The 19,232-nt window shown below is 55.5% G+C and overlaps 1 protein-coding gene across 1 annotated transcript in view; it reads left to right on the top strand.

Moving 5' to 3' along the window:
• The first annotated feature begins 4,776 nt into the window (after positions 1 to 4,776).
• PNPLA1 (patatin like phospholipase domain containing 1) overlaps positions 4,777 to 19,232 on the top strand; it is a 39,172-nt gene continuing 24,716 nt past the window's right edge. Inside the window, exon 1 of the mRNA XM_059701882.1 lies at positions 4,777 to 5,362. Coding sequence (XP_059557865.1) covers positions 5,158 to 5,362 — 205 coding nt within the window. The 5' untranslated portion in view covers positions 4,777 to 5,157. The remainder of the gene's footprint in view (positions 5,363 to 19,232) is intronic.

Here is a 19,232-nt window from a genome sequence, read left to right as displayed (position 1 = left end):
ACTGGGGATCGAGCCCGCAACCCCGGGCCTGTGCCCTTAACCGGAATCGAACCTGGGACCCTTTGGTCCACAGGTCGACGCTCCATCCACTGAGCCAAACCAGCTAGAGCCGTCTTATTCTTTTTGAATTGCAGACTTTTTAGGAAAGGGGTGAACGCTCGCACCGCACAGAGGATATGCCCTTATGCTGGTCAAGAATTAAAAAATGACGTCGCACAGCTCAAAGGGAAGCCCGATTCATAGCAGGACCCCGCTTTATTTCCCGGGAGGAATAAGAAAGAGAGACGTATTCTTTCTCTTCTCACAGAAGCAATAGCTGTTTAACAATCTCCAAAAGGTCTAATACAACTTTTCTGATTAAGTTTTTCAGAATCTGCATGAATCAGAGTTACTTCACCTATAACAACAAGCTATCTATACCTTAAAGTACTTCTTTTGTTTTTACCAAAAGCAGAGGGCATATTTTATTTGTTCCTCTCACTATTCGTACACATCCCTAGAAATATTTCATAGCCCTTGCACTAGTCCTGAGGTTTGCAGCAGCAAATATCAAATGCACAGCGGCTTAAACAACAAGGACATTCGATGAGCTGATACAGCAGGAGAGGACAAATGGTGTGGGGCCTGGTGTGGCCGCTCAACCATCTCTCCAGGACCCAGGCCCGCTCTTCCAGGAGTTTGCAGCCACTCTCCCAATTGGCCCTTGATGGTCTCCACCTTCTGGCATTCACCCTCCACCGCTTACCAGGGCTGGGCTGCGTGGCCTTGGCCCTGGTGAAATGTGGGAGGCTGTGGATATGGCAGAAGGGGTGGCATCGCTTCTGAGATTAAGTTATACAAAGACTATGGCTTCACCCTGAGTTCACACTGCCTCTTGTTCCTCTCTCTATGTCCCTCGCCCCCCTCTCCCCCCCACCCCCTCGCATCGCCTATTCTGGGAAAAACACGCTGTCATCTTGCGGCCCACAGGGGGAGGCACTGAAGCTCGCGTCCGCAGCCAGCTGAGCACTGATGCCCACCCACAGTGACGACAGTGTGTCTGGAAGTGGCTTCTTCCACCCCAGTGACCTTGACATGTCTGCAACCCTTGCTGCCAGCGTGCCTGCTGAGTCAGACACCCTGAGCCGGACTACCGGCTAAGCCACTTCCGGGTCCCAATCCACAGAAGCTGTGTGCGATGCGAAATGTTTGCTGTTTTAAGGCCTGAGCGTTTGGGTAATTTGTGGCACAGCATAGTAACCAATGCCCTTGGGGTCTGCCATGTTCCCCTCAAGATGACCGCCCTAGCTCCCAGCACCGGGTTCTCACCCAACAGCCTCTCAGTCAGGAAGAAAGTGTGGCGGGGAAAAGGGGCGCCCCTCATGTTCCTTCCTCCTCTTACCACGGAGGAAGCCTTTCTTAGAAGCCTCCAGCTGCTCACCCTTCTCTGCAGCTCCTCTCTCTGGAGCCCCCCTCCCCCCACCTCCCAGCTCCAATGTCTATTTTTTCGTCTTTGTATCTTAATAGCAAACATTCAGTAACAGCAGGGAAGACAGACAACATGACGGCCGCGTGCCTTCCTGCAGGACAGCTCAGCTGGAGCGCACAGTGAGTGGGGGACTCTGCCCTGTGCCGAGAATGCTACAGACACCATGCGGCTGCCACCAGTAAGACATTTATTTTTTTAAAAATCCAAATGCTGGCACCGTCCAGAAAAAATGAACAGGTTTATTTATATTGTGATAAAGTGGAACCGCTGCAACTTGTTCCTGAAACAGTTTGACTTGCATTAATGCTTCATGTCCCCGCATTTATGTTAAAAAATTCACACACAAATGAAAATGGAAAAACTGCCAATATCTGATTTCTGTCCCCTGTTTTCCACTTGCAATCATATACTCAGGTACCTCTTGACCCCATGGAAAAAATTTTAATGTCCAGAACTACCAATAACAAGAAGAGAAATATTTTTTAAAAAAATTTAAAATTGATTTCAGAGAGGGAGAGAGAGCAATAGAAACATCAATGATGAAAGAGAACCATTGATTGGCCGTCTCCCATGCTGGGGATCAAGCCTGCAACCTGGGCATGTGACCTCTTGGTTCCTAGGTTGACGCTCAACCACTGAGCCACACCAGCCTGGTAAGAAATACACACTTTTTAAAGAATGAAATGTCCCCATCACAGCGGATTCTGGAGCACTGCTCTGCGGCGTGGCGTGCTAGCTGGGTGTCTTTGGCGTAGTTGTCGCCCGTTGGGGTGGATAGCACACGGGTTGGGTCGTCCCAAAGGCCAACCAGACGGGCCCTGCCTCCTGCAGAGCCCCAACAGCTGCAGACCTGGAAGGCAGACCTGGTTCGAAGTCCTGAGCAGTTTCTCACACCAGACGCTGGGAGGGAAGCTTGCGGGAAAGTGCAGTGTAATTTCACCCAGCGCCCAGGCCCAGGCCCGTGAGGGTGAGGTTTCCTCACCCCTCCAGTACAGGGCGCACTCGCCCGCTCGAGCTGCTGCCGGGGCTTGACGCCTGGTTGGTCCGGGCGTGTAGGGGGCCCTGGTAGAGACCCCTGTACTCACCCTTCCCCTTCGGCGGGAGCCCGAGCCGGAGGCGGCTGGCGTTCGGCTCATGTCTCGCTGTCCTCTCCGACTCGTCTTCACGTCACTCACCCTCCACCCGCTTTCCTCAAGTCAGCAGAAGGCAGCCTGCTCCTCCCAGCCCCCAAGGCGTCGCCTGGGCCCATCCTGCCCAGCCAGACCCGCCAGTCTCAGCGGCAACGGCTTCACTGCCGCCTCCCTCAGCCACCGCCCTGGCCGGGCAGCCGCACCCCCGGGAGGACGCAGCACGGTCCTCCCCCAGCCTCCAGCGGCCTCATTGCGGGGCTCTCCCACTGCCAACTCGCCCAGCCCCTCCCCAGTGTCCACAGGGCACCCTTCTGTTCCACCTCAGCCCCTGGCCCACCTTTCCGGAAGCCTTGCCCTCCTCCGCGTGGATAACAATAGAAACCCCTTGCCAGGCATTTTACAGCCACATCTGCAGCCTTTAAACTGCCGCGCAGCTGAGGCATTATTGTCCCTTCTACAGATGAGGAACGCTGAGGCCCAGAGCGGTCACACAGGTCACACTGCCTGTGAATGGCAGGGCTGGGATCCAACCTGTGTCTGTCTCACCCGTGCTACCGCCCCCATCCTGCCCGCCGCCCTCCGTGAGGAGCCGGTGCTCCCTGCCACAGCACCCACCCCCTCCCCTCGGCTCCTTCAGACCCGCAGCCCGCAGCCCTGCCACGCGCTCCCGGGGCTCCAGCCACGCGGCTCGCCCTCAGCCTTGTGGCAGGAGCCGCAGCCGCACAGCTCGGTGCCGGATCACAGGCCGCCTCGCCTGGCTCTCTGGTTGCTTCACATCTACCTGTTTTGTTCCCAAGAAACCGGAAGTGTCTGAGTTCAGGATGGCACTTCCACACACTCCTGTCCCCCAGGCCCCGGCGGAGCGGGGTGTGCCGTGCTCAGCGGGGCTGACCTGCTTTCCCAGGAAGGAGGCCGGGCGATGCCCAATGCTGACGGGCTCCCCCTCCCCCCAGCAGCAAGCCTGAATCTCTGCGTGTACACACACACACACGCACACACACACACGCACACATACACAGGTGTGCACACATACACACACATACACATGCACGCACACATACACACATACACACACATGCACACACACATGCACACACATGTTCTCTGTTTATACACACATTTAATCCAAAGTCTCCTTCCAGAGGAGGCAGTTCCATACGTGGAGCTACCTACCCAAGTGAGGGAACCCCTTGCTCCCTGAGCCCCGGGCGCTGCCCTCGCTGCGGAAATCCATCGCTCAGTGAGGTGCAGAGGTGCTGGGGGCCCCCGGGACCTGAGGCATGGCTGTCACACCCCCACGGAGCGGGAGCTGGACTGGCCACGTGGGGCGGGGTAGTTGGTGTCTCAGTTCTAATTCTGGTCCTGCCTCTGGAGGGTCTGGGGACCCGCGGGGGGGGGGGGCTGTGAAAATGTCAGGTTGTGAGGAAGACTCTGCTCTCCAGAGCCGTGGGCACGGCTCCAGGGGAGTGAACAGCGGGGGTCACCCCCGGCCCCCCCCTCCGCCCCCCCCAACTCCCCCGGCCCCGGGCCCCACTTCCTGGGCTTCAAACCGTCTCGGGCCTGGTCCGATGCCATGTCTGTCCTCCACCCGGTTCATCCTGGGGCCAAATGGTGCATCTCCAACTTCTCATCCCAGAGTGGGGAGAGGCGGGTCCAAGCCCAACACTTAGAATGCTCTCGGCTTCAGCGGAGTTTTTCCCTGGACGCCTTGGAGACGGCATGAAGGGTTGGGTTTGGTGAGAGGGTGGCAAGGGGTCAGCGGGTCAGCGAAGGGCCGGAGAGAAGAGGTGGTGAGGATGGAGCGGGCGATGGGTGGGCCCGAAGCTCAGCTTGTCTTCCTTCAGGGTTCTGCCCGCAGCCAGGCCTCACAGGGGGACAAACAGCGAATAGGCACAGGGAGCTTATGTAAGAGGAACAATGAAAACAAGTGAGCAACACACCACACACCGCGCACCACGGGGGTCTGGCAAGGCAGCCGGGGCGGGGTCACGGTGGGGGCAGGGGTGGTGGGAGTGTGTCCCCCACCCCCCCAAAAGCAGAGCCAGCTGCCAGGCTGCAGTGGGAGGGGCCCGTCCCGGGAGGGAGCCAGCGTTGAATTCCTTGGCTGCCCCAGCCCCGTGGCCTCGCAGCCTGGGGGGGCGGCCCTCTGATACCATCACGGAAGTTTTGCAACTCAGGGTGCCAAGCCTTCTGGGCCGAGGGCTGAGCGGTGCCCGCCCCGTGGGCACGGCCCTGCCTGGCAGCTGGCAGGCTCCCAGGCACACCAGCCGGGCAGAGGCCAGGACTCTGCCGGAGATGAAGTAGCCGCGCCATGAAACCAGGGGGCCTGGGCACCTGCTCACACCTGGGCCTCCTTCGCCCCGTCCTGGCTCAGCGCAGCGCAGCAGGCCCAGGCGCACCGCCCAGGGGACCCTGCCGCCCCGAGAGCCGCCCCATTCCAGGCGCGGGGCCACCAGGGAAGCTTGGCAGCCGGTTCCCACGGCAGGGCCGCCCCGGCTCGGGCTCGGACAGGCCAGCTGAGGGGTGCCTCCTCCCCACCCGGAGCCCCAGGCCGAGGAGATGGAAGAACAGGTGTTCAAGGGGGACCCGGACACCCCTCACTCCATCTCCTTCTCGGGCAGCGGCTTCCTCTCCTTCTACCAGGCTGGGGCAGTGGACGCCCTGCGGGACCTGGCCCCCCGGATGCTGGAGACCGCCCATCGCTTCGCCGGGACGTCGGCGGGCGCCGTGATCGCCGCCCTGGTCATCTGCGGCATTGAGATGGGTAAGGCCTCGGTTCTGCTCCCGGAGCTTCGGGGAGGGGGTGCCCCAAGGTATGCTTAGGGGAGAAAAGCCAGGGCTCCCGGGAGACAGGGGGAGGAGGTGGGTCGAGTGGGTTGGCGGCGGCTGTGATGTTTGAGGCTGGAGTCTGCCGGGTGCCAGTCTCTGACCCACGGGAGCTTGGCCCCATCTCTCTCTCTCGCTTCTGCTCTCACCTGTGAGGCCCCGTCTCCCTCAGTTTGAGGCAGGAGGTCCCCCCGACATCCTGGTCTGGGGACTTACAGGGGGCACAGTCAGACGTCGGGGAAGCGTCCCTGCCTGTCACGTGTGAACGGCCCATGTCTGTACCGCCTGGGAGGGGATGGGGTGGCCAGGCCACCTTCCAGGTGCGGAGAGGGGGCGCCTGGGGGCTGCAGTGGGTGCAGGCAGGATGGGAGGAACTGGGAAGGAGTGTGGACGCTCTCATTTCACCTTTCGCCGCCAGTCCAGGGCCCAGAGAGAAGGATGGGCCACATCGCTGACCCCAGGGCGAAAGCCCTGTCCGTGCAGGGGGGCACGCTCCCAGCAGCCCTGACAGCAGACCTCCACCGGGCACTGGAGGCCCAGAGTCCATCCATACGGGACCCTGGGCGCAGTGTTTCATGTACTGAGCTCCTGCTCTGTGCCCAGCTCTGCTCAGGCACAAGGGACAGAGTCCCCGTCCTCATGGAACAGAAATTCTAGGGAAGGAGACACATGATAGACAGCCACACAGTAACCTGGTGTCACCACAGGAAGCGCAAGATCCATGAATAAAATGACGGCAGGAAGAGGTTGGAGAATAAAGTGGGGACTATTTCAGAAAGAGTGATCAGGGAGGCCCTCTTGGAGGAGGCGGCATTCAAGCAGAGACTGAGAGAAGAAGCCATACGAAGGTCAGGCAGGAAAGAATGTTCTAGGCGAGGAGCAGCCAGGGAGTTGGTGGAGCTGGAGGGTGGGGGAGGAGAGGGTGAGGGGTGGGGGAGGCTGAGAGGCCAGCAGGGACCAGATCTCCTCCAGCCTGAGACAGAGGACAAGCTCTGATCCCTCCCTGAGAGGCGAGGCACAGAGGCTGTGAGGGAGGCGATGTGGGGGCGGCTAAGGGCACACACACCTGAGGGGTGGACCCAGCCCTGCCATTTCACAACGTGGACCTGGGGAAATCACTGCATGCTCTGTGCCTCCGTGTCTGCACCTGTAAAGTGGGCATTCTACCAGTACCCAGCTCCCGGGGTGGGAACAGGAAGCGTGGAGGGGAGGGCGGAGAGAAGTGCCTGGGTGGCTGGATTCGGGATGCACTTTGAAGCTGGAGCCGGTGAGCCTGGCTGAGGGGCCGGTGTGTGAGGAGGAGATGCCCCGGGCTCCATCCTGCGTGCTGGGCAGGAGGTCTTCGTCTCTTTTTAAAGGATAATAAATGCCCTTCATTGAGTACCTCCTCTGGGCAACGTTAATTTTTCTTTTGAATATTTCACATGCAATAAACAAATTCTCCCTCACTGTACAGAATTCAAGCAATGCCAAAGTATATGGAGTAAAAGTATATAGAGTAAAAAAATCCTCCACTGACCTCCACCCTTATCCCCACACTCACCACAATCCGCTCTCCCTCCTGTAGCCAGTGCTAAGGGCTCTGCCCGGATCCTTCTAGATCAGTGGTTCCCAGTGTGGGGCACACACCCCACAGGGGAGCAATTTGATTTTTAAGGGGGGCATTCGAGAATGAGTTATTAACAGTGAATGTTTTACATTTCTTATGGTTCTAGGGGCCTCATATACAGTATATAAATATATATTGTGACATATTTATGCATTTCAGTTTTCTATTATATGTTTTGAAACTTTATTTGTTATGTTTTTCATATCATTTCAGGATATTATTATTTTTTAACACTTTCTTAGTGATTTCTTCCTCAGAACTTCAACTGTCCTTCCGTTCTTTTATTTTTCTCTTTCATGGGTGCCGTGTTCTTTGGAAGCTTGTTTAGACCAAGTTGATGGCCGTTAGGCGTCCTCCACGTGAACAGGAGCTCACTTTTTGAATAATAAGAATTATATGTCACGGGGCGGGGGCATCAGGGTTTAGAGATGCTTGGGGGGGGCCTGGCCAAAGAAAGGTTGGGAACCGCTGCTCTGGATCTTTCTTCACACAGGATCCTGCGCGTGAGGCAGCTAGTGCTTCAGTCACACAACGGGCCCTGGACAGGCCTCCAGAGCGGGGCAGGGCCGCCCCTCTCCCTGACCTGGGCTCACAGAATCCCTGCCTCAGATTTCCTCCCTTTCCGGTGTCTGTGCCGCTCACCTGGGCCACTGCGCCCGCCCCCTCGTGTCGTGTCTCCACTTAAAATGACCATCTGAGGGAATCAGAGATGGCTGCATCCTCTGGCACTCAAGGACTTTACAGAATTAACCCAATTCGATCGACTTCATGAACACTGCCCCAAACCCACCTGGCCAGGCTGTGACGGGCCCGGACAGCAGGGAGAGGAACGGGGCCGGGAGAGGGGCAGCTGGCTGGACCGGGGCTGGGCCGCGTGCTGCCCTGACGGGGAGGGCAGTCCAGGGAGGGGTGAGATGCAGGGGGCTCGCGCTTCTGCTCAGCAGCCTGTTCACGCGCTGAGCCACGTCACTCCAGCCCACTTCCCCCGGCTTCCCGCCACGGCGTTTCCTACTACCCAGCACTTCCTTATTTCAGGCGGTGCTCAGGCCTCGGGGTCTCAACTCATTCAGCCCTCACAACAGCCCTCTGAGGGGAAACTATGATCATCTCCATTTACAGGGGAGGGAACTGAGTCACAGACAGCTTAGCTAGCTCGCCTGCGGGCACACAGACAGCGCTTGCTACAGCTGGGGTTTGAACCCCGATTGGCCAGCGTCTCCGCGCTCACCTTCTAAACTGCTCTGCGGATGCTGGTGGTGTCACTAGTGAGGTCAGGGAGGTCTCTCTGAGCAGGTGGGATTTGAACTCAGACCTGGGGTGGGGGGAGATAGTCTCTACTCAAAGGGACCAGTGACGTGTGTAACATCGGTCACCAGTTAGAAGCACACCAGGAGCCGGGACTTGGTCTCCTGACTTCTTTGAGGCTCTCGGCCTCTCTCAGGGTCCCTCCCGCCATTCTGTCGTTATAAACAGCACCGCACCGAGCGTCCATGTTTGTGTCGGCCATGCCCACGTGGAATGTTTCCCCCTGGTATGCATCGCATTAACCATGCCGGACGTGGCTTAATTACTCTCCCACGTGGTTGTACCAATTTAACCACTAATTTCCCCACGATGTCATCAGCCCTTGGTGCTGTCAGACTGCAAAGTATTAATTCAATTTAATGAATGTAAATGATGTCTCACTTTATCTAATCTGCATATCCTGATTACTAGTGAGGCTAAGCATCTCTGTGTTCATTGATCGCTCGTGTTTGCTCTTGTGTGACTTGCCTGCTGGTGACCTTTTCCTGTTTTTTTTTTCTACGGGGTTAGCTTTTTCTCTTTAATTTGTAGATGTTCTTTCCATCGTCTGCACGTTAACCATTTGTCAGTTACAGACACTGCGGCCGTCTTATTCCACTCCATGGTTTGTTGTTATTTTGATGATGAGGGCTCTTGTCCTTCAGAAAATTTTAATGAGTCAAATGTACCAGTCGTTTCCTCTTACAACTTGTGTTTTTTTTAGTATCTTGACTTTGTTATAATGATTTCTCCTCTAGTTTCTTTCAAAGGTTTTTAAGTTTTGCTCTTTCATATTTAGGCTGGAATTTATGTCGTGGCTAGTTTGAGGTAGAAACCCACATTTTAATGATTTTGCCAAGTGCTAAGTGAACCAATCGTCCCACCCCATTTATCAGCAGCCCTTTGCGCACCTGTTTGGCATGCTGCCTCCAGCTTATTCCAGCTCCTGGGTTCTCAGTCTGCCCCTGAGTCTCTCCCTCTTCCTCTGGCTAACTTGTCTACCTCTGCACCACCCTCAGTTCCCATCACTGGAGCCTTATATAGCGATCCCTCTCCTCCTCCTCCTCCGCCTCTTCCTCCTCTTCAATTTCTTCTTCAAATACTGACTCTGTTATTCTTGACCCTATCTCCCCCTCTCCCCTCATTGAAAAGCTCTGTTGGGATTTTGATCGAACTGACATCTATCTCTCTATTTCTTCTGGCCTTTTTTGCCTTTTAATAAAGGTTGTGTCCGTCTTTTATTAGATGTGTTAGTTTTTGTTGCTATGGGCAATGGGATCTTTTTTTCTATGGCATTTTCTAATCTGATTATTGCTGATATAAAGAATGTTGACTCTTGGGTATTAATTTTGTTTTGAGCAACCTTGTTGAACTTCTTACTAGCGCTAAAAGTTTGTTGGCAGTCTATCTCATAGTTCATGCGTAAACCATCAGACCATCTGCATAGAATCAGAGGTTTGCCTCTTTTTAACAATATTCTTCAGCGCGTGGGTCCCAGGGCCTCCTCCTCTCACTCCCAGCCTGGGCCCCCCTGTCCTGAGATTGGGTTTTGTTCTGCGGACACCAGCAGCAGTGGGCTCATCTGGAGATGTGTGCCTCGCTCTGTGACAGGCCGATGTGAGGCCGCATGAAAATGCTGAAACCAGCGCAGTGCCTGGTTTTTTATTAGCTGCAGTAAACGTTTGTTGACGGATTCACTCGTCCAAGGAGAGGTGCTCTCCATGACAACCAGTGGGGATCTGGGATTTCCAATCTGGCAGAAGTGGGGATGGGCATTTGCATAATTTTGAAAAATAAAATTTTTCTTATCAAAGAATGGGGATTTGGTGGACTTAAAACCCCATCGCCACTTAAGTTAGTAGGCACTTTCCTCTCTATAAAAACTTCATGGCAAGGCAGTCATTCATATTCATCCAATCATCCATCCATTCATTCATTCAGCATGTTTGCTGAGCACATACTAGGTCCTGTAGAAAACACAGAGGTAGCATTCAAAAGGCAACTCTGCCCTTGGCCTCCAGAAGCGTCCATTCTGCTCAGACTGCAAGGCAGCCAGGTGATCATAACACCAGAAAGCTCCCACTGAATGCTCGCAAATGAAAAGGCACAGAAGTGCAGAGGGAGGGAGCAAATGCCTGCAATCATGGAAGGCCCCATGGAAGTGGCATTTGAGCTGGTGCTGGAAAGCTGAGTAGACGTCCGACAGGCGGGGACAGGTTGGGCAGGAGCCTGGCCTCTGCTGAGGTCAGACATGACAACAAACACAGTCACACGGGGGCGTGACGCCTCCAGAGGGCGTGAAGAGTGCGGCCCACTGGTGTCAGGGGTCGATGTGGAAAGTCTTGTGATAGAATACTTACTCATTCTATGCCCGGGGTACGAAGCGCTCGGCCAGCGGGCTGTGTAAGGACCAAGAAGTCATTTGGACCGGCCCTGCCAAGGCGTTAGGGGTGCGTTAATTAAGTGCAGCAGGCTCATTTTTAAGTTGACAATTGTGTATGGCCCGCAAATGATGTTATAAATATCCAAATGGGCTTGGCAGAAAAATGACTCTGCTACCCTTGCTCTGCCATAATTTCTATATTTTCTTCTAGTTGTTAGAAAAAAACAACTTCATTAAGCTAAAGGTCCTTAATCTCCGTTGCACGGTCACATCACCTGGGGAGCTTTAAAATGTTCATTGCCCAGGCTTCTCCCCAAACACGTTGTCAGGATTTCTGGGGCGGAGCCGGGGCACCCAGGGAATTTCGGGGGCAGCCCTGGTTGAGACGCAGGGCCCTTTGGAAAACGAAGAGGCAGTGCCACCTCAGAGGCCACGCTGTGTGCCTAGGCAGCGGAAACAAACGGGTCCGGCATCTCACATGCAAACCTGCAACATGCCCATCACGGACGGTGCTAACGAAAACTCCGGATCTGATTGTCCACGGGGAACGGCTTTTTCCGGGGCGGAGAGAAGTTTCACCGCGGGGGCTGTAGGCTGGATTCGTTCCTATGAAGGCCTCTGGCTGGGCCATAAATCAGGAAGACTGACCCGGCTAGGGCTGGTCTATCTCTTCCCCGTGGCCGATCCCCACACCCAGCCCGCCTTTCAGAGAAGGGTGACGGCCCTGGGCCCACGGCCTCTCCCGGGTGGTTTTCTCCCCCACCCTCTGCTTTTCAGTTTTTTAGAACAGCTTTCTGAGATGTCCTTCACATATCAGACAGTTCACCATTTGAAGCATACAATTCAATGGCTTCTAATATGTTCACAGTTGTCCCTCCAACATCACCATCAATTATAGAACATTTCAATTACCCTCAAAGGAACCCCGTGCCCCTTAGCACTTTCTATCTATCGAGTTGCCTCCTCCGCGCCTTCCCTGTAGAAAGGGCCGCACACGCGAGGTCCTTAACCCTGACCTCTCACTCAGCTTGCTTCCCGGTTTGCCTGGCGGCTCACTCCTTGCTGCGAGTCCTAGTCCATTGCGTGGGCAGGTCACATTCTGTTTATCACTCTTCAGATGAGAGTCGGGGCCATTCTGAATAATGCTGCTCTGAACATCTGTGTACATTTTTAAAACTTCATAATAGCTTTTTAATGGGAACATATAAACATGTTGGAAAGAATAACATAATGAACCTGCAAGAACCCATCATCTAACAAACAATGACAGCATTTACCTACTGGGTTTCATCTGTACACTCCCCACCCTGCTTGGTTTTCTCTTATGATTTTTATTTGGAAATATTTCAACTCCCACTGACGGTGCGGGCAGGCTCACTGGCCTTGTTTAGCGGGAGGGTCAGGCGGGCATCTCTCTGCGGATGAGGACTGAGTCTGAGAGCCGAGAGCCGGGGGGCAGGCTGGCCGACCTCACAGACAGGACCTGCTGGGTGAGGGGGACAGAGGGACTGAGCTGACCCTCAGCTGAGCTCATCAGGTGACTCTGTGTAGACCTCTAACTGTCATTATTCTCCTATAGCTCCCACCCTGCCCTCTCAACAACACCGACCTCAACCTCCTCCGACAAACACCCAAACCACCAAGCCAATCATACAAGGGCAGGGCTGCGGGGTAGGCGGGGATCGGGCGCTCTCCTCCCTGTGCAGATGTGCCCGCTCCCTGTGTCTTTGCACCAGCGCTCCCTCTCCCTCTGTTATGCCCCCCCCCCCCATTCTCCAAGGCCAACCTCAGACCTCACCTCCCCTGAGAGCCTCTCCTGACTCCCAGCAGGCGCTAAATCCTTGCTGCCACCCACCCCCACCCCCCCGCCTCCCTCGCCACAGAGACCAGAATCCCCGTGAGAAAGAGCCCCGACCAGGAAGCAGGCTCCTGGGAACAAAGGCTACGGACTTGCCCTCCAGTCAGTCTCCTCAGTGGCCCTGCCCAGTGGGGCTGAGGAAGGAGGGCAGTGGGGTTCCACCAAGCTGGTCCTGGGAACCCACTCAGCAGCGAGTGACCTTGGACCAACCCGGCAGCCTCAGCCCAGCCCTGTGCAGGGCGAGAGGAGGATGCCTCCCTGTCCCCGTCCCCGGTGCGGCCTGGGAGCCACAGGGGCCCGGGGAGTGCGTTGTAAGCTGCAAGGTGATGCTGTCACTGCACTGGTGTCACCAAGACAGAGGAGCACTGCTGGCCCATGTGGCCGTGCACCAGCCCCCCCCCCGCCCCCCCCCCCCCCCGGCTGTGTGGTGGCCCCACAGTTAGGACTGGGCCCTCCCATCCTGTTGCTCAAGGGACTCCCGCCATGTCTGCATTCCAGCCAGTCAGAAGGGAGGGGGTGGGGGGGGAGAGCACACCTCTCTCAAGGGCAGCCTTGGAGGTGACACACATCTCGTCACCTTACGTCCCATGGATCAGAACTTAGTCACATGGCCACGCCTGACTGCAGGGGAGGCTGGGGCGTGGATGCAGACTTTGTGTTGGGAGTTCAATTGCTAAGGAAGAGGAAAGGATGGGTATTGGGGACGACTAGCAGGCTCTGCCACAGTAACTGTAACTGGTGACGTGATGATGATGGACAGATGTGATGCGGGACCGAACGCGTGACCCCATATCCCCAAGGCCAAGTCCAGTCTGCTGGCTGGGAGGGCTGGGCTCTGAGCCATCGGCAGGCGCCCCCGTCCTGCAGGGGCCTGGGCAGTGGCCACAGCACCAGGGTGCCCCCTCCCAGGAACGACCTTCTGTTCTCTTCTCCAGAGATGGCACCTCCTCCCGAGCAGCCCCCCGTCTCGCCCCCTCGCTCTCTCCGTGGTCTCTAGCGCCCGATGCCGTGCTGCCTGGTTGCTTCAGACTCGCTGCTCATCTCATCAGCTAGATGGGCTGAGCCATCGGAGATCTTACGGGCCCATGGCTGCCACAACGTGCTCTTCAAATAAGGGCACTTGACAAACTCCTGACAGTTGCTGGCTGTTGGCAGGCATGCCACTGAACGTCTTTGCCATTTCTGTTTTGGGGTTTACCTGGCTCTCAGACAGTTTTCTGCTGTTATGGATCTGACTCTAATACTAGAACGTCGCAGAAGGAAGGTCAGTGAGTCCAACGCCTTCGTTTTACAAATAATTGTGTTTAGTCTTTGGGAGAGGAAGTGACCGGTTGGAGGCGGAACTCGGGCCAGTGGTTTCCAAACTGGGTTCCCAGGAGCCCCAGGGTTCCGTGGGGCAGGAGGAGCAGGAGCAGGGGAGCGGGGAGAGGCCACACACCGAAGGCCTGGGGCCGGCAAGTCCATCGGGCTGCTGTCCACCTTACACATGAGTTATTGTCTGAAATTTCATTTAAAAAGAAGTGCTGCAGGGATTTTTCATTTGAATTTGGAAGCCACGGTTTGAGCCTAATCCCCTCAGCGTGCAGACAAAGGAGTCGAGGGCCAGGTTCCGGCGGGCTGACAGAGATCAGACAGACGCCGTCAGTCCATTCTAGGTCCCGGGAGCCGTGGTGGCCAAGGCCGCGGCCTGCCCTCGTGGCGCTGACATTCTCCTGGGGAAATCAAGCCACAAATAACCAAACGTATAGAACAGTGTCAGCATGCACGCACAAAGGGAACCGGCAGGAGGAGGCGTGCTGGGCGGCGAAGGATGGCCTCCCGGCGGGGCAGGAGGGGACAGCAGGTGAGCTCTGCGAGAAGCGAGTTCCAGGCTGAGACCAGCGGAGGCGGCTCCCCTGGGCACCACCCTGCCTGCCTTGTCGTGGGCGGGAACCGGGCCTCTAAAGGACCTGGCCAAGCACCCGGGAGGGCGCCGCAGGACCCAGCCCGACGCCTCCTCTGGGGTGGAGGAGGCCACAGGTGTTTTGTTGGCCTCACACACCTGGTCAGGTGCTGCCTCCGGCAGCTGCTGTCGTTCAGGGGCCAAAGGCTTGCTGGGCCCCGGAGCCACGGCAGCTGGAGTTATTGTCATTGGCAGGCGGTCAGGTGTGCCTGGGCAGTGGGCCCACTGGGACTCCTGAGCCAGCGCTGGGAGGACAAGGCGACCTCTGCCAGAACCGTGGCTTGGGAATTCTTTCCCTCGGTCACCCGTGTGCCTGCCTTTGTCACTCAGGCAAGGAATAAGCCACGCCAGGGCTGATGGAGGAGTAGGTGTGACATCCCTGCGGAGTATTGTGCCCGCGATCTCAGGAAGGAGATGGCTCTGCCACTTGTCAGCGTGGGTCCCCGACCAGCCAGTGACCTGCCGCACCCCCATTTTTCCCGCCTTCAACCTGGGGTGGGCCCACACCCCTTGGTCATTATGGTGAGGGACAAAAGGAGCCATGGGTGTTCCTGGCACAGTGCCTGGCAAATGGCAGTCACAAAATAAGTCTGATGAATGAATGTTGAATGAGTGGATGAGTAAGTGGAAAAAAAAAATCACCTTGAAATAGAAAAGCATAGGTAGGGAAAGCAGCATTTTTCATTTAATTAAAGAATGTCCTGTGGAACTTACCAAGCTTATTAAAACAAAGACCAATGGACTCTGACCGGGTCTGATTAATGTGGGCTTTAATTGGAACAAGGATTTGGTTTTTATTTTATTTTCTTTTTCAATTTTCTTGGTCTTTTTTAAAAAATTAGTATTATTTTTAACCCTCACCTGAGGAGTGAAGGTATTTTTCCATTGATTTTTAGAGAGAGTGGAAGGGAGGGAGAAGGGGGATGGGGAGAGAGAGAAAGAGAGAGAAACATCAACATGAGAGAGACACAGCCCAGGGCCTGTGTCCATCCCTGTGGGAACAAAAAAGAAATAGTCCCTGCAGTTCATTTATTCATTCTTTTTAAAAAATATATGTTTATTGATTTCAGAGAGGAAGGGAGAGGGAGATAGAAACATCAATAATGAGAGAATCATTGATCATCTGCCTCCTGCAACGCCCCCCTGCCGCCGCCCCCCGACCAGGGATCAAGCCTGCAACCTGGGCATGTGACCAGATCGCACCTGGGACCCTTCAATCCACAGTCTGACGCTCTATCCACTGAGCCAAACCAGCCAGGGCTCATTTATTCATTCTTGAATACCGACTAAGAATACCTGCTCAGTTCGACACTGAGCTAGGCAATAATAGGGGAGAAGGGTGTTCCTGTTAAAGGGGCCCCCAGTCCTCAAGGCATGCAGCTGGCCAGAGCCTGAGGTGACTGGTGCCCACTGGAGGGGTCAGAAGAAGCTAACAGCGAGGTGATGGGGAAGGCTTTCAGGAGGAGGCCCAGATCTTAAGCTGGGTTTTAGGGTGAGGGCTGCACAGATGGTTAAAAAAAAAAAAGTGAGCCCTGGACAGTGTTGCTAAGTGGTTAGAGCATCGGCCTCTGCACCCAAGGGTCTCAGGTTCGATTCCCATCAGGAGCACGTACCTGGGTTGTGGGTTCGTCCCCCGGATCCGGTCGGGGTGTGTGCAGCAGGCAACCAATCTATGTGTCTCTCTCACATTGATGTTTCTCTCTCTCTCTCTCTCTCCGCCTCCCCCCTGCCCCCGCCCCTTCCACTCTCTCTCAATGGAAAAAATATCCTCAAGTGAGGATTAACAACAACAACCACAACGCGTGAGTAAGGGCAGAAAAGCAGGATTGCGAACGGTGTGTTTACTGTGAAAGAAGAGACTGACCTGGCTTGAGGAGGGGCTTTGGGTCGGAGGTAGAGAAGCATGTGATGTGTGTGAAGGTGCAATTTGGATTCTGTTGCTCTAAAGGGAGTCCTCCTGTCCCCCGGTGACACCTGAGCCGTAGGAGGTGGCCTGTACTAAATCCTAGGCCAGTGATGGCGAACCTATGACACGTGTGTCAGAGGTGACACGCGAACTCATTTTTTGGGTTGATTTTTCTTTGTTAAATGGCATTTAAATATATAAAATAAATATCAAAAATATAAGTCTTTGTTTTACTATGGTTGCAAAGATAAAAAAATTTCTATACGTGACACGGCACCAGAGTTCAGTTAGGGTTTTTCAAAATGCTGACACGCCGAGCTCAAAAGGTTCGCCATCGCTGTCCTAGACAGACCAGCCCCGGCCTCACAGTGGGGCCAGAGCTCTGAGGGATGGACAGGGTGTCCTCTCTGGTGGAGCAGAGAACCGTGGTGCAAAGAACCTTAGTCTGGGACCCTCAGGACTTTGGGACCCTCAGGACTTCGAGCCTGGCCCTGCTGTTCCCAGCTGGGTGACCTCGAGCAAGTTACTGGCTGAGTCTCAGTTTCCCCATCTGTAGAGAGGAGAGGACATAGCGTACCTCAAAGGCGATCGTGAAGATGAAATAGACAGTGAGGCCTCCGAGCCTGGCCCAGCGCCCAGCACCACGGAGGACCCAAACGGTGGTAGCTTGTAAGAGCAGGAACGGCGCGGTGGTTTCATGGGAACCTCAAGACTCATGTAACACAGATGGCGAGAGACACGGTTAAAAGACCCAACTGACTGAAGTCTTGGGCAGATGGAACAGTGAACCACTTCGTCAGCAGAAATGAATTCAGTGACCGTGGTTCTGGGAGAGGGGGCGGGGTTCCTTTGCAGAGGTGTCCTGATTTGGGAAGTCCCAAATGAGGAGGTGCCTGAGATGGCCTTTGTTCTGTGTAGCAGAGCCTCACCTGGAGGTCCCCACACACACCCCCAAAACAACTCTTAAGACGGAAGACTGGAGGGTGACTAGCTCAGCTCTGCGCCAGCCCCGCGTCCCCTCAGGAATGCAGGGGCGTCTGTGGGGTGGTCGGACGGTGGGACGGGCCACAGCCTGGAAGGGGGTGTGGTTTCCACCTTGAAGCAGAATCTCAAAGGGAATCCTGGGGTCCACCACAGAAGACAGTCAGAGAGAACGGAGCCGGGCAATGCCCCCGAGAACACCGTGAGGGTCCAGAGAACTTTCTGGCCACTTTTCCTCGCTGCCTGTTTCTCAAGGTGGTTCCTGGATCCTTCGGTGGGAGGCGGGGGAGAGCGTGCCTGGATCCCGGGGGAGAGGTTCGCAGGGGCAGCGTGAGGGCCCGGGGCCTGGGGGAGAGCAGCCAAGGCGCCCTGATGGGAATCCTGGTGATGACCCAGTGGGAGGCACTGCTGTTTCCATGACAACACGATAGGCAACAATCTGAACTTTTAAAGCCAGATCTTTAGTGAACTCTTAGGGTTAGAAAAAGGTGCGCGTGGCAGGTGACGATTAGCCATAAAGAAGTACTGGGGGTTTTAGTTTGTGTTTTCCGTGCTTACTAGGTCACGGTTGTTTTGCTTCTGGCCAAAGCCTACAGTGCATTCAGACCGAGTAGAAAGAGGAGTTTTCTAGACGTTCTAATTCTGGCTCACGCTGACGGACTGTGGGACCCAGGGTATGCCCAGCCTTTACTCACTTCTCCAGCCACTCGGCCACCGTCATGGGGCGTAACCTCCATCCTGAGCTGGTCTTCTTGCCCGTAAGTTGAGAGAATTAGCCTCGGCTTGTATTTTCGGTGTGACCGAGGCTCCTAGAGTCTTAGGGGGTTCAGGGCTGAGCACTCAGGGGCTTCCCTCTGGGGTGCGGTGGGCATCCCGGCGGGTCTGAGACTCTGTCAGCTTCCACCAGAGCAGCCTGTGATGAGCTGTTCTGTGCATGGGTTTCCACTGGGATTTTCTTTTGAACAAAGGTTCCCCCCACACACACTGAAGAACCACTGCCCAGGGGGTCTCTGTGGGCCGTCCAGGGGCCACACGGCAGCCTGAAGCCATTGTTTTCCGTCAATGCCCCTGCAGGGGGCCGCACCCGTCACTGTGAGGATAAACTGAGATGATAAGTGTGAAAACCTGCTCTAGCGAACGACTGCTGTTCAGACAATAATTGTTACCCACAGGGACATGCAGCCTATAATCCAGGTTACGATAGGGACCAGGTGGGAGCAGCAGACTTCTAGGCCTGAAACGGAGGCAGAGGCGGAGACTCGCAGGGCTTCCCTGGGACCCGGCTCTGCTGCAGGCGCCTCCCCAGGTTGCTGCTCCGGGCTCCCGCGCCCATCGTGGTCCCTGCTGCTCACAGCGGGAGGCGCCTCACAGTGATTGGCTGAGCCGGAGGTTGTTGCTAGGCTACCCCGCGCAGTCCCATCCTCCTCCGCAGAGACCTAATTCGGGCACCCCCTGAACGGGATCCCCAGCTATTTTAATTGTCAGCTGACAAGCGCCTGTCTTTCTAGGATTTTCCGCTTAGCGAGAGGCCTGTGGAGGATGGGAAGAGAAGCCGCTTCTAGTCTGAGTCACCTTGAGTAGCTGCTTCTCTGCCTGGACCTGAGTGTCCTCTTTCGATTGTGGGGTTCACTCATTTATTCACTATTCACGTATGTATTCGTGTTTATTAAGTGCCATCATGTTCCGGCACCATAGCAGGTGCTAGGGACAAAGGGATGAGCCAGACAGAGACCATCCTTGCTCTCACGAAGAGGGGAAACTTTAGGCACTTAAGCAGGTACATAAGATAAACGCACATCTAATCATTCACATCCTTCCCTTCCATGGTTTTTCTACCTCCCCCTT

The sequence above is a fragment of the Myotis daubentonii genome, chromosome 6, assembly GCF_963259705.1.
Source record: "Myotis daubentonii chromosome 6, mMyoDau2.1, whole genome shotgun sequence".
Taxonomy (NCBI): domain Eukaryota; kingdom Metazoa; phylum Chordata; class Mammalia; order Chiroptera; family Vespertilionidae; genus Myotis; species Myotis daubentonii.
The sequence above is the reverse complement of the archived record's forward strand: the minus strand, read 5'-3'. Positions and strand labels throughout refer to the sequence as shown.